General features: G+C 52.2%; 1 protein-coding gene across 7 annotated transcripts; it reads left to right on the top strand.

Annotated features, from left to right (window-relative positions):
• Window positions 1-789: 789 nt before the first annotated feature.
• MRM1 (mitochondrial rRNA methyltransferase 1) lies at window positions 790-9,533 on the top strand. 7 transcript variants are annotated; one of them, XR_015703539.1, is made up of 5 exons: window positions 790-1,885; window positions 2,350-2,443; window positions 4,329-4,449; window positions 6,926-7,085; window positions 8,524-8,639. XR_015703539.1 is itself a non-coding variant. In XM_087752161.1 (5 exons), exons 1-5 carry the CDS (start codon window positions 1,062-1,064, stop codon window positions 8,834-8,836), a joined length of 1,209 nt encoding a protein of 402 aa, XP_087608287.1. In that variant the 5' UTR covers window positions 790-1,061; the 3' UTR covers window positions 8,837-9,533. The 7 variants fall into 7 exon arrangements, 5 of the variants coding, with proteins under 5 accessions (XP_087608287.1, XP_087608290.1, XP_087608288.1 ...); XR_015703540.1 differs by lacking the exon at window positions 8,524-8,639 and adding an exon at window positions 7,897-8,244; XM_087752161.1 differs by lacking the exon at window positions 6,926-7,085 and adding an exon at window positions 8,787-9,533 and having other exon boundaries at window positions 8,524-8,643.
• The last annotated feature ends 5,372 nt before the right edge of the window (window positions 9,534-14,905 follow it).

Genomic DNA, 14,905 nt, shown 5'->3' on the forward strand with positions numbered 1-14,905 from the left:
TGGGAGCCCTTTCTGCCCGTGTTTGGAGAAGCACGTTGCCGTTACCGCGCCGGGGCGGTCGTTAGGCCAGCTCCTCGCCCTCGGACGCGCGCTTCCCCCACGTCGGGTGCTGTGCGGGCACTTTCCACTGTCCGTGGGGTTTTACAGCCCGCCTGAGCCCACGCGGCCTTTGGGAACGGGGTCAGAGAGAAACCCCCGCTCCCTGGGGTAACTGCAGTTCAAATACTCATTTTTTAATATTAAAAAGGTCTGGGCTAGGCCAGGGCCAGGGCTTTCCAAAGCACCAGCGCTTGTTGCTGGACCTGGGTGGTGCCGGTTGCTTGGGCTGGGGTCTGTGGGACGCAGCCCCTCGCCCCAGTCTTTCTGAGATGCCCTAACAAGCGGTTAAAAGCTATTTTCTGCTTACTTAAGGCCCTGTCCGTGGAGGCCGCGGGGGCCGGCTCCCCTCTGCCTCGGGGCAGCACCAGCCCTGCCCTTTGCGGCCCTCGCCGATGAGGTGACCTGGCTCGGCCCGGGGGCGCCGGGGAGAAAGCCGCCCTCCTCCCTCACGGCTGGCGGGGCCCCTTGCGGGCTCTGGCTGGGAGCAGAGGCTCCGACCCGGCCCCGTTCCCGGGCAGAGCCCGGTGCCCGGCAGCTGAAGGGAGGCGAGGCCAGGGCCGCCCGCTCCCCGCTCCGCCCGCGCCCCCGCCCACCGCTAGGCGGCGCTGCCTGGCGGGGCGGGGCACCCCCTCCTTCCCCTCTCGCTGCTGCGGCCGCGTGCCCGCCCGGAAGCGGCGCGGCGCACGCGGGCGGGAGGAGCGGGGCGGCGGCGGGGCCCACGCGTGTCCACGGCGGCCTGCAGCCCTGCCCGCGGCTCCCGGAGCCCCCGCCCGCCCAGCGGGCGCCCCGCGCGGCTCCGTGCCCCTGCCGCCGTCCCGCTTCTGCGGGCGGGCTCTCTCTGGAGCTGAGCTCGGTGTTTTCCCCCCACCCAGGGCCCCGTGGGGTGGTGCGGGGCCGCCTTCTGTCAGCTCAGCCGCGGCCTGCGCTGGCCTCTCCCGCGTGGAAAGGCCTTGGGGGCACCAATGGAGCAAGCGCTCAAGTCCGGCGTCTGGAGGGCCGTGGGGCTGACACCCGCGCACCGCGGCCCTTGGTGCTGGGGGCTGAGGTACCGCTCCACTCGGGAGCGGCGGCCCCCGCCCTTCGCACCGCCAGCCGCAGGAGGGCGTGAGGAAGGGCCACCCCGAGGCAGGGATGGCGGCGGTCAGCTTCCCCCACCGGCCCTCCCGGAGGTTTCTGGAGCGGTGGCTGACCCCCATTCCTCCCGCGAGGGCCTGGCCCCGCAGAGCTGGCCACGGCCGTGGCACAAGCGGTACGAGAGAGGGGCCAGGCAGGCTGCGCCAGCCAACGCGGAGTTGTGGAGCTCGCGAGAGGGCGACTTCTCAAAGGCGAGGAAGAGGCTGGAACGAAAGCCTCTGTCCATCGAGAGGACTAAAGGCTCAGAGATCTTATTTGGGATTGCACCGTGTTCCCTGGCCCTCTCTCAGTCGAGAAGGGACCTGTTCAGGTTGTTCCTCAAGCAGAGCAGCGGCGCTCGGCGGCTTGTTATGAGTGAGTTTGTCCTTCAGGCCACGGCCCGGGGAGTCCCCGTGCACCACGTCAGGAGGAGAGAGCTGGATGCTCTTTGCAGAGGTCAGGTGCACCAGGGAGTTTGTTTGGAGGCCACGCCTCTCCATTTCAAGAGTTTGGAGGAAGCTGAAAAGCCTGATTCGGGGGATGAAGAGAGTCCGACCCGACAGCTGATTTGGCTGGTGTTGGAGCAGATCCAGGATCCCATGAACCTGGGGGCACTGCTGCGCTCCGCGTACTTCTTGGGGGTGGACAGAGTGGTAACAAGCCAGAGGAACAGGTATGGGGCTGGTTATCTGCTCCTTCAGCTTTTCTCTTTCTTTTCCTGCTGGCTCCCAAAGAGGTTTCTAGCCTGCATTGCTCGACAGCTTCTTTAGAGGGCTTTCTAGGACTGAGCTTGAGAGCTGAATTTGGCTAGCTGCTGCTTTGCATTGCGCTCTGCAGGGAGGCTGCAGGACGTGGTATTCCAGGCTGGTAAGGAATCTCCCTGGGTACTTTTTGTTTTAACCCATTTTGTGTTTCAGTTGTCCATCTGTGCACAAAACTGCTGTAACCTATTTCCTGGGTTAATTTCTGAGCCCTCCTATTCTCCATAGGAAAATATATCCGTATAGCGAGCAAGATCTTAGTGGACTAGTTGGAATTGGGCAGCAGAGGCAAGAGAAAGACATACAGAAACACAAATTCTCCTGGATTTCCTTTTTTGCTCTCATATGACGCTTTTCCTTTCTTTTTTCCTTGCAGCTGCCCCTTGACTCCGACAGTGAGCAAAGCTAGCTCTGGAGTTATGGAAGTCTTCGATGTCTACAGCACAGGTGATCTCCGGAGCTTTTTGAAGGTAAAATTATCCACATTTTTTTTCCCATTGGTTTCACGAAACCTCAAATATTGCATTTGTTGAACAGAGAGGAGGTGCAGGGAAAAGGACTTGGTGATTTGCAGCGTTCTGTGCTCCTGCTCTGCGTTCCTGTTTGCTGCCGGTGGTCTGTGCTGTCGGACCACCTCTGACAGGCACGCAGCCCCAGTCCCATTCCATCGGCTGGGGTGACAGGGCTGAGTTGTGAGTCTTTTTCTGGAAAATGGCGATAGCAGGATCACGCTGTGTCTATCTCCCGAGGCTGCCAGCTCGGTAAGACGGGGTCTGTCTCCCTTTCTCTCCGTGGGGACCAGAGCTAGCGCTGCTGCCTGCAGCGGGTCTTGCCTGGCGTGTGGCGGAGGCAGCATCCCGGGGCCCAGGCACACGATGGCAGCATTGGGCAGCCTTTGGAGCAGGGGAGAGAGGAGGAACCAGGGCTGGTGTGAGCTGCTGAGAATCTTTTTAAGCTGTACCTATGCGGTGAGGTGAGGTAGGGCCCTTTGCAGAATGGTGTTGCAAAAGAGGGGGGGAATGCACGTGGAAAAAAAATGATTTAAACTGAAACAAACGCAGGGAAGTTGCTTTGAATTGGCAGAGTGCATCCATCCCTTGTGATAGCACCGTGTGACTGTCTGGACTCCTTGTGGAGGTCCCCTGTGCCCTGGCAGGGCTGGGGACCGGCTGAACGCTGTGCACGCACGGAGCAGGGAGCTGCAGGCTCTCATCTGCCCTCCTGTTTGTGTGGGATCCCCCAGACCTGGGGGAGCTGTGGGGTTGGAGGGTTCAGCATGGGACGGGAGGGCAGAGGCTGCGGACCCTTGGGGGAACAGAGGCACCTGGTCTGTGCTCCCAGGGTCACTGCGTGCCTGTGTCCCTTTGAGGAAGAGCTCGTCATAGTCTGGTGTGACCGCGAGGAGGCCGAGCGGAGATAAGCCTGGACTCTTCCTGCTTGGTGCTAGAAAACCCTTGTCCAGCTATACAGTGGGTCTGTGGCAGCTGAAGCTCTGGATGATGGTGAAACGCAAGATACGTAAAATACATTGATATTTAATTGAAACAGCTAGAAGAATCACTTTGTTTCTGTAAAGCTTGAATTATTAACATTTTGAGCCATTGCAGCAGTTCATTTAGTTGGACCCGGATTCACTGGCCTAACCCTTGGCATTGCCTGGCTGGTGTAAATTTGATATAACGTAATATAAAAAGTGCCAATTTCACAGGAAATGAAGCTGGCAAGAAGCAGTGGCTTTTTTATTGTTAAAATGGATTTCCAAGAAAAATAATTAATGCTCTTTTTACTAGGATGTGGGAGGGAAGGCTGGTTCTCTGGTTATGTGAGGCACTGAATGTTGAGTGCCCTGCCTTTTGTATGAGCTGATTTTTGGCATCTGAGTTTGAAAATGTGCACTTGTGTTTGAAAATATTACTGTGGGCTTCTGATGGCTGAGCCTGCACTTGAGAACGTCCACTGCATTGCTCTGTGGAGTAGCCTTATGCTAATTTGTTTAACACTACTCTTTTTGTATGCTTTCCTGGCAAAAACCTTCCTAGAACTGTTGTGTGGGCAAAAAAAATCTTTTCAGTTGCTGTTTGCTTGCTTGCTGAACTGGAATAAACGCCAGAAAGAAAATTACTTTTTTTTAATTCTCTCTTTTTTTTTTTTTCCCTTAAATCAAGGTTTGTGTGCTGGTACTGGGAGAACTTGGGTGGTAAAAATTCAAGGGATACCAAAAAATCTAGAAAAGCCAGTCAGCTTAACTGAAAACATTAAAAAAAAAAAAAAAGTGTGTTTGCATACATGACTTATTTGCTTTTTAAGCTTGAAAAGTAGGAAATTTTTTAACATCTGTTTTCTTTCCCTTTCTAGGCTAAAACTGCAGAAGGCTGGGAAGTCGTGGGAACGGTCAGCAAGCCTGAGGATGTGGAAGATGTTCCTGTCGTCAGTTGCTTGGAATTTCGGTGGAATAAACCTGTTATTATAGTAATAGGTATTTCAATTTACAGAGCTTTGGGCTTGGTGGAAGTGCATGTGTGAGGGAACGATCAGGGCGGTGTTTCGCTCCAAAGCTAGTTGCAGGTCTGTTACGTTACATCACACTTTGGTCTGGAAAAGAAAAGCTGAGCAAGAAGTACTAGAATGATCTGGCTGCAAATGAAGTAGGGACCCAGAAGAAGAGGGGGAGCCGAGCAGCATCTCAGTAGGAACTGCAAGAACAGACCAGTTTGCGTAGATGAACAGGGAGTTTAGTAGCTGCAGAGGGTGTAGATAGCAGTTTTCAGTGGCAGGACAGGTCTGGGTCAGCGTAGCCACAGCGTGTTGTTTTGCATCGTGTTCTGCGGCGCTTTTGATCCTGTCCTAGAGCCCTGAACCTGGATTTTCTGTGTTGGCAACCCATAGACCTGAGTGAGAGACCCGGGAGGTACACGTTTCCTCTTGCTGCGCTGAGGCTGTAATGGTGAGCTGTGCCATGTCTTTCTTCTGTCATGTTTCCTCTTAAAAAAACAGGAATATATCTCTGTGCCCAGGTCTGGAAAGAAGCATGAGGAGCTGTTGCGGGGGTTGGTCTGAACACAAAGCTGGGCTTTGTGGCACGGAGACCAGTCGGTGGCTGCTTTTGTACACCTAGGAGAAGGCAGGAGCTGTTGGCTGCTGCAGTACCAGCAGGAGGAGCAGGCGGAACCTCCTCCCTGCCAGACCTGTGCGCTCTTTGAGCAATGGGTGCCACTTTCCTGAGCACCTAAACTGGGCGATTCCTACAGGGCCCTCTGCTTCTGCCCCCTCTTTGTGTAGTGGATACTTGCAAAGGATGCTCTCCTTTGTAGGCAGAGTTTGGGGTTGTGCAGCCTCCCAGAAGGTGAAGAGAAGGGGAGCAATGGCCTCGTGGCAGCGAGATAAAAAAATTCACCCAGGATTGCTGGCACCCTTGTGTGGCCATGCTGTAGCCCCCCACTTTGTGTCACCTGGCACAAGAGCTGGTTTGAGCTTTTACACTTGGAAGTAGTGTCATGCTGGCGATGAGCCATCAAGGGGCTGTAATCCTGCCCCGTGCTGCGGTTTTCTTGGCTCAGAAGACATTCCTTTAATTAAAATGTTTATTGAACTCCTCGAAATACTGACAAGACAACGCCGCAAATCTGGCATCTCTACAAGATGTGTGGAGCTATATTATAAAGGGAGTAGGGAGGCTGGCAGCGCTGCTGATGGACCACAAAGAAATGCATCCCAGAAACAACGACAACACCGGGAGAAAGGAAGGGGGTGAAAGTGGCAGTGGTGTCGTTACCTTGAATTATGAGAGATTTCTCCAGGAAAAAGTCCAAATATCCTTTTGTCAAGGGAGATTGGAGGCCGATTGGTAGATGCATGAGGAGAGCTCCCGGACCTTGCAGCAGTAATGATTTCAGCTCTCTGCTGAGCACTAACTCTTCGCTGAAAAGAAAATTGAACATCACAGTCGTCTGATGCTGAGGTTGTTTGAAGAAACGTCCTAGATCTGAATATGTAGCGTACCTGCAGCTGCAGAGAGCAGCAGCGATAATTTAGCGTGGTAGTGAGCTTCCTAGCGTTGCACGGATTGTCTTGTGAGTTAAGCATTTGCAGACTTGAATTCACCCTCCTGGCATCCTCGCTGGCTTGGCAGAGAGTGATTTGGACAGTCCAGCTTAATGCTGTCTGCACTGGAGTCGTTGCCGAAGGTGACAGGCAGGCTGGCTGCCCTAAAGACTGGGAGCCTTGTGTGAACAGGAACAGATTGGGAGCACTTAGATGTCTGAGCAAGAAGAGTTTCTGGGTAATTTGTTCTTCTTACACCTTCAGGCTTTAGCTTGGCGTTTAAGACTGTTCATGGAATTGGTTTTCTTGAGATGCTCGTTTTGCATATTTCTCTGAACTGCCAGCATGGCTGCTTCTGCCTGGATTTGAACTTCCAGCATGGGAAACTGCGGTTGTTAGTGGTGTTAATTGTAAAGGGGGCAGGAAACCTGTTTTGTCATTTCAGCCAGGCTCTAACTCTGGTCTTTGAGGCCTGTCAGTGAGGGACAAAGCTAAGAGATGGAAGTCAAAGATCTGAAGTGGGAAGTGTTTTGTTCACCAGTATAAACTAGGATTTAATCTGATTCAGTCAATACTCCCTCCCTCGTGTCACACTGTGCAAGTCTTTTTGCCCTGAATTTATGGCTCCTAATTATTTTAAGCAGCCAGAGCCATAAAAAGCTTTGTAAAAGCTGGAAGCAAAATTGCTGCCTTTATTAGGAATTGTAAGACCCTTATCAGAGAGAGGAGAGGATTGCTCCAGGAGCTGTCGTACCTCTGGCAGTAGCTGCTGTCCCAGTTGGAGAGTCCCACGAGAGTGTGTTTTGAGAGGCTCAGGAGACAAATATGGCTGTAAGTTGTAAAACTTTTCTGTGTTCAATCAGGAAAAAGTAGGATAATTTTTCTTTTTTTTTTTTTTTTTTTTCTTGAAGCATCCCTAGAGAGCCACAGTCTAGTGATGAAGAAGCAGGCCGGGCCGTGGGAGGCCTCGCTCTGATTCCTTGTGTCGCCCAGGCTTCCCGTGTGACCTTGGATAACTCACCCAGGTCTTGTCTGCACTTCTGGTTTAAAGAAAGGAGGAACGAAATAATGGTTAGGATGGGATTTTGGTTTTCTTTGGTTCACTTACCCCAGCCAAAGGATGTTTTTGCCAGTGTGGCTTATTTCATGTGGGAAGGTCATGCAAGATGCATTACTCAAAGCATTCTTTTGCTTGCTCAAAATGCATCTTGCCAGTTAGATCAGGCCAGCAAAACGTGAGACTGGGCCTCAGCTTCCAGTTGTGAAATGGGAACAACAGCACTCTCCTGCCCTGTGTGGTCGGAGCGGTGTCGCACAGATCCATACATAGGGATGGGGCATGGGACCTGCTGGGGAGGTGCTGGAAGTAGACACCGGGGAAGAATTTGGTGGCAACTCAGCCCAGCAAAGAGCTCATTTACCTTGTGGAGCGAGGCTCCAGTGGCATGGACAGTGCCTAAAGCATAAGCGTATGCTGTTAAGACTTCAGTTAAGTGTCTAAATTTAGGTGAGCTTGAGCGAGTCCTCGGTGACAGCGCTGGTCACGCAGGCAGAGGCACAGAAGCCCTTGGTAGGCAGCGGGTGCCCCGGCAGTGCCGTCCCAGGACGAGTCTGGGGTTCAGCTGGCGTCGGGGTATGGCTGTCGAAGGGGAACGTTTGGCTTCCAGCATGCTGAGCCTGTTTTGTCAGGGGGTGAGCACGCCTTAGAAATGAGCTGGGTATTCTTGCAGCCGTGTAGCTGTCTGTGTAGCTCTAAATAATGAATGTGGAAGAATTCTTTGGGGAGCCGAGAGGGCTGGGAGGTCTGTGGTCTTCTGCATTTTCACTTGTCTGTGCGCAGGATTGTTTAAAGCCTCTCCCTTTCCATTTCCCTTTGTGACAGTGTGAGTCAAACAACTACTAATGACCTGGGATAGATTTCAACTCTGTTTCACCAGTGTATCAGCCCAAACATATCAGGGCTGTTGGATGGTTTAACAACTAATCAATTGAAGCCTCTGGTTAAACTGTCTGCATTCACAAGTTGCACCCAGCCGGTGGTACTGTGTGCTGAAAAGGCTGAACCCGTCACTATCAATAGGGATGTGGGATTTGCTGGACCAGATCAGGCCTGTGGCCTCTTGTCTGCGTTGTCCCTCCGGCAGCCACCTGCGTACATGGGCAGCCATCTGCTGGCACGGTGGCTGCTTGCGCCAGGGGATCTTTGCACTCAGGCTACAAGGCTCTGTGCTTTACGCTGTGCATGCACAGGTATTCCTCAAAAACACTTCAGGTACTGGAGAACAGATCCAGGGAGACTGGAGTGGGCCAGGAAGGGAAGGCAGGTAAGGTGCCTGTCTCGCCTCTGGTAGTTCTTGGCTGTTGCTCCATGGGAGCTGGTGAGGTTGCTGTGGGCTTAGGGGCAAGGGTGTAGCTGTGACAGAGCATTGGCAAGAACTGTTCTTGGGAGGGGGGAAGAGGGACGTGGCAGTCGCTGCGAGCTGACCTGAGCTGTGTCTTTGTTCTGCAGGCAGTGAAGGTGACGGACTTTCCTTAGAGACGCAGCTCTTGTGCCATCGGATGCTGACTATACCCGCTGGCAGAGCGCTTCACCCTGGGATCGAGTCGCTGAATGTCTCTGTTGCTACTGGTAAAAACAGTTCTGATGCACAAAGGCATCATAGTCCAAATTTCTGTATTTAAAAATCAAACAAACATCCAGGCCTGCAGAATGATGTTCTTGTGGTTTAAAAAAAGATCTTTTTTTTAAAATTTATTTTTACTTTCCTACAGGTATTCTCCTGCACTCCATCTGCAGCCAGAAGCTGAGGCACGGTGATTGAATTTTTTGTTTGTTTGACGGGGGAAGCTGCTCGGCGTTTCATGGCTGTGCTCTGTTGCTGTGGATATGGAAGCGCTCTTTCCAGGGTCTTCACAGTCGCTGCAAGTTACAGGGAGAGCCCCGCTGACCTGAGCTGCATCTTGGCTGACACACGATACCACCAGAAATGCTGAAGTCAGACACCTGCCTGTACTAGGTAACACCTCCCACTGGCACCTCGGAGGGGCGGCCGCAAGGAAGGGAGGCAGAGCTAGGTTTTAAAAGCAGCCAGCCAAATCCTTCAGTTCTTGCAGTAAAATACCCGGTGATGGCTGCGAGCTTTGTGCTTGTTACACGGGGGACTTTGTACGTCGCTCGTGCTGCGGAGAGGATTTGGGCTGCAGGTGAGAGAGTGCTTGGCTGGTGCAGCCACCGAGAGCAGCCGTGCCCACCCTGTGCCTGAGCCCACTGCCCCCGTAGCAGCCGAGAGCGTGCTGGTGAGAACTGGGTATGATTTGGAACTACTCAGTAGCAATTTCTTTATGACGAGGCGGTTTCTCTGTTACATATTGCTGCTTGAATGTCTGAAAACACACCGTGTTGTATTTGGTTGTAAACCAGGTCTGCAGCCCTGCCAAAGGATGGACGTGAGCTGTTGGAAAACGGCTGTAGTGAGGAAAAACGCAGCCCATTGAAATAAAGCCCCTGTAACGACTGGTTGTAGACTCGAATCAATTCTTTTTGTGTCATATATAAATCCAGAGGGTGATTAATGGAACAGGGCACTTCCTTCAGGTGGGAAGGGGTATCAGGAGCTTGTTCTCTTCGTCCAGGGAAGTTTTCTTTCCATGGCGGGCCTGATCTTACTGGGTGCTGAGCTGCCCCAGCACCACCGTCCCTGCTGATGGCATGGGAGGGTGTGAGGGTGGCTTCATTTGCAAATATCCTGGTTGAAAACCAGGCTGGCTAAATTATTGAGAACCAAATGAATGTTATCACTTAGCACCTTAATTATTTTATTTAGCTACTGTGGCCCTTTGCATAGGATTCCTCATTAACACTTAATTTACAGTGCCCTTTAGGGATAATTTCAAACAATTCAGCTTAGTCTGCCCCCTCCCCCCCTTCCAAATGAACAAGTAAATCACTCAGAGTGACTAATTAGGACTTTCCTTTGAGCTAAATGAAGTCTGTAAACTGGTCTGTGGATGTGGAGGTTTTTCAGATGCCTCCCTGGGAGGGCCCGGCCGGTGGGCGCTGCGGCGGTGGGGGGCTGCGGATGCCCCAGATGCCCGGGATGGAGGACGGGACATGCGGCTCTGCGGCTGCTGCGGCCACGGGGACTTTGCCCAGCCTCGCGAAGGAAGGGCAGACACGGTGGCTGGCGCTGGGCTTTCGTGCGGCCGATTGCCCAGTTTGGGCCTTATTTCCCTCCCCTGCTCGGAGACTGCTGTGCGGCGGTCACGGAGGTGTCTCGGGGCCACGGCTGCCTCCACGCCCTGCTGGGGTTCCTCGAGGAGTCCCACGAGAAGGTTTCTGCCCTCCTGGCTTGCAGGTGGAATCCTGCTCAGCTTTGCAGTGAAACCTTTTGCTTTTCAAAGGTGTTGAGTACTCACTTCGGTGTCTGCAGCCGTGATGGAAAGGCTGCCTGGTGCGGTGGCACGTATCCCGAGCTGTGTCTGCCCCTTTGTCCTCTCCTGTGGAAAAGGACAAAACCCAAATCTGTCCCAAACAACAGCCGTAGCGCGAGCAGGGCTTTGCTGCCCGGGTCTGAAGGCGAGCTGCTCACTGAGTAACAGTGACCCGGTGCATTGCTGGGGCGACAGCTCTCGGGCGGGTCTGTAGCACTTGCATTTTGCCAGCTGAATATGTCTTTTATTTTAATGCTGAAATAAAAAGGCGGTGGGCCAGGGAGGCTGCAGGCCGGCCCTGCCGCCGGCGCTGCTCACGCAGCCGTGGGTGCCCCAGCAGAGGGTGCCCGTGGCTCAGATTTGCTCCTTTTTCAGAGGAAAGATTGAGCGCTTGGGGCTAACTGAACCCTTCCTTTCCAGCAGCAGGGATGAGGATAAAGCCGTTTCTTTATTCTTGACCAGTAGGTAAGCATATATGTTTCCGATTTCATAGGAACTGCAGTTTCTCTTTTTTTTTTTTTTTTTTAATTTATTTGAGCAGTACTTTAATAGAGGAGGCACTTCACTGGCTTTGCATGTGTTTGGGAAAGCCGGGTGCTGTCAGACTGTGCTTAGCCGTGCCGGCTCCCCCCCTCTAATGAGGAGGCAGGTGAGTAATGATGGAGCAGCTACTTTACTTCTGGAAGCCTCCCAAAAAGCTTTGAAACCTCAGTGCCCCCAGCGGCTCTGCCGACGGGGGGAGCGAGGAAGATCAAAGTTCCCGCAGTTGCTTGTCCAGCAGTCCGGCAACCATCGCAACTCCCCTGCGGGTTCCCCATACAGCCAGTGTATCCACGGAGCGCCTTGGTTTGGCACTGGAGTATCAGGCAAGGCTTACTGGGAGTTGCATGGGGCTTGAATTTTAAGAGGCAGGAATTTGTGTGCGTAACTAGGGCTGCAGCTCAGACTTTTTTGCTTGAGAGCTGCAGTACAGGCGCTTGCGAGTGCAGTAAATCCCACTCCAGACGGCTCTGCTGTTTGCATTCAGACCGTTTCCCGCGGTGGTAAGTTTTGGCCCCTCTTTGTTTCACTGGGATGCCCCTCTGCCGTCACCCAGCCGGCTTTTGGATGTATCTGCTGATGCCGATGCTTCCTCCTTCTGCCCCAGCGCCATCCTGCTCCGGGCTGAGACCTGTGAGGAGCACAGGGACCTCTGCACACTCGCCCTTTTGGAGATGGAGCTTTGTGCTGTGCGATTTGCCCCTGATCTAATAAATGCGATCCATTAATTGGATCATTGCCTGCTTCTCCAGTTAATTTCCTGGATATTTTTAAATGTTAAAATGTAGTTTTTATAGTCTTTCATTATTTTTAGCCTTAAGCTTGACTATAATCGTCCCTGTAATGTAACTGTAAAAAACTCCCGGCTTTATATCATAAAGGAGGACATTAATTGTCATTTTTTGTGTACATCAGCAAGATCAAAACATGCTTCCTGATTACTTCTGTTTGTACATACGGTCTCTTTGATATTTAGATATGAATAAAGTGTGTGTGTGTGTAATTTGAAAGTCAATTCTTCCCTCCCTGCTGCTTGTCGTGGATTCCTTTCAGAGGCTTATTTACCAAATTGATCTTAAAATTTAGTAATTGCCCTTCCAAAATGATTTCTCAATAATCAAAGTGTCTCTAAGCAGTGGCAAAATATTTGTCCTCCATGGTTCAGAATATGTGCTCCGCGCTTTGGCCTTTTTATCCTCCGATGAGGGTGACCACAAATCTTTTTGTGCCCCAAAATCAGCTCCAGGAAGAGTTGGCTGCAAGAGAAGCTCAGCGCATGCCCAGGTTTCGCTTTTCTGCACAGATTATCAACATGACCGAAAAAATCCCGTTCCATCAAATCCATCACTGGGTCCTGATGAGGTTTGCCAAGGCTTTGGGACAGAGACCACCTTCTTTTGTCTCTGCGAGGCTCGAGGTGGTACCATGGCTGAAGGGACCAGCGCGGTCCTGGGGCTGATCCTGGCACCCGCTGGGCTGGGGCAGGAGCGGCCGGTGCTGGAAACGCCGCCCAAGGGGCACCGTCCTCGCCGGCGGTGGGGAATCCTCCGCCGCACCGCAGCCCCGATCCGAGTTTGTAAATGTAATCAACCTTGAGGTCTTGTTACTTCCACAGGTGCAATTAACATTACCATCTGCTAATCCGTGATTAATGATGTTTACAAATATGCTACAACATGTTAAAATGTGCCGGCACTCTTTTTTTTCCCTTTTTCCCCCCCTCTCCCTGTTCCAGCACGGGAGCCGTGCCGCCGGCAGCGGCGCGGGAGGGATTTCCTGGCGGAGAGCTCCCCGTACCCCACTGTTAATTCACAGACATTTTGTTTTCATTATTTAAAAGTGCTGTTAAACTCCAAACCAGCTGTAGGAATGACAAGTTCAAATCAGAAGGTCAGTGCTGCTAAATGGGATTTAATTGCACGGGGGTTGAGGTACAAACTGATGAATCTGAATAATAAAACTTTGTGGGGAGCGACATATGGCACAGTTTAAAGTAAATTTTTATTGATCATCCCACAACTGATGTGTTAATGGGATGGCAGGCTTTGCTTTGGGTTTGATATTGATGTGGAGTTTTAATAATGTCACACAGGAATATTGTGGAGGGGTTTATAATTTAAAAAAAAAAAAAAAAAAGTGTTTTCTATTAACTGCCTTTTTCTTCCTAACACAGAGAGGAATACATTATATCGCTACTGTATGTCCTCCAGATCTAGGTTACATGTAATTGCTTGGTAATTGGTAGAACCATGTAAAAGCCATGGTATTTGCCAGTAAACCCTCCTAAGTTACCATGAAATTGAAGTGTGATATTTATTCTCTACAAAACTTGCTACCCAAATATCGTGTACGAGCGGGTTTGGTTACCGCGGAGGCGTTACTGCAGCGGCCATGCAGCGCGTAACGCCCGCACGGCTCGGATTTTGCACCGCTGCCATCCCAGTGACTGGGGGGGTTCTGGCTAGGGGGTTATTTTGCCTGAAGGGAAGATGCTTTAACCTCCCTTGGGCTTCAGTCTCGGGATTATTACAGTTATTTCGAGGCCCAACTCCAAATGATGGAGGCTTGGAGGTAGCTGAAGAAGTTCTCGTCGTGTTTTCAGTGGGACTGGGAACCGTAATTACACTCACGATGGTTTTTGAAGCCTCTGGAGATACAGTATTTGTCGGTACACTGGGGGCGCATCCTCGGCCTGCCTGTATTTTAGCCTCCTGTTAAGTAGGATGTCCAAAACTGTTCCCATCTTGGCAATTTCCATGATTTAACCACGACTCTGGTGTAGACACCTCCAGCCCCACAGGCATGCGTGGGCTTACGCGCAAGGAGCCTCCGCTTGTGGCTTTTTCCTTCTGATGGAGGTTTTTTGCCTCCTCCATGTGAAAAGGCTGGGTGGGCTCGGCGATCCCTCCTTATCGCCTGCTGCGTGCTTTTAAATATGAGCAGAAGTAATTGCCTTGCTTATGATCAATAGTTTTATATACTTTAAAAATGTAACAATATGCTGTGAATTGATGCAAAATTAAACCTGCCAATTTTTTTTTCGCTGGCCTGTTTTAGAAGCTGTGAACTCAGCAGTGTTTCCCCTGCACTTGGGAAGCGGTAGCTCAGCTGTTTTCTCTGCAGATCTGAACATCGCATCCCGTGCGTCTCATGGCTCCGGCCCCGACTCTTCCAGGTCCCCTCTCGCGTCCGCTTGCACGGACGGAAGCTGTAGTGCCTGCAGTTGGGTATAAATATCCTTTCCTAATATTTTCAAAGCCGCCTTTGAAAGGTTTGTACAGCAGATAAAAGGACTGCCTGACCCTGGGGGTTCAGGGTCCTGCGAGGGGTTACTGAAGTGTCCGAGCACCAAACTGCCCATGGGCTCAGCCCCATGGAGCAGCTCAGGGCGACCAGTGCTGCCGAGGGCTCAGAGGGCCTTGGGTGGAAGCCTCCATGCCTATATAAATCATTAGCACTATTCCAATGTTTAATTAATTATGGGAGCAATCGCTGCCTGCTTCTCCTGCAGGAGGCAACAAATAGCCAAATGATGCTTCCCCTCCTCTCCTCTTTCCATTGCCCAAAACTGCAATTGTTTTGCAGTGGCTGCAGATGTGCCTTTTCCTTCGTACCTTCGAGCCTCCCCGGGGTCAGGGTGCTGTACGCTCACGCCCTTCTTTGCAGACTTGCCTGGGCACACCCACGCAGCCCCGGCCCCGCAGCAACCCCTCGCTGCCACCTCACCTGCAGGTGCCGGTGCTTGGGAAACGTCCCCTTTTCCTGCGTGGCGTCGGGTGGTCGGGAACCGGTCTGGGGCTGGGGTGGTGGGAGAGAGAAAGGAGAGGGGAGCTGGAGGTGGGGACGGGAGCGAGGGGATCCCGGGGTGAGAACAAGTAGCGGATGGTGGAGCGATGCTGCAGGCAGCGCAGGGTGGAGGT

This window comes from Nipponia nippon, unplaced genomic scaffold (assembly GCF_047370975.1).
Source record: "Nipponia nippon isolate SJK-2023a ecotype South Korea unplaced genomic scaffold, ASM4737097v1 scaffold_15, whole genome shotgun sequence".
NCBI classification, from domain to species: Eukaryota; Metazoa; Chordata; class Aves; order Pelecaniformes; family Threskiornithidae; genus Nipponia; species Nipponia nippon.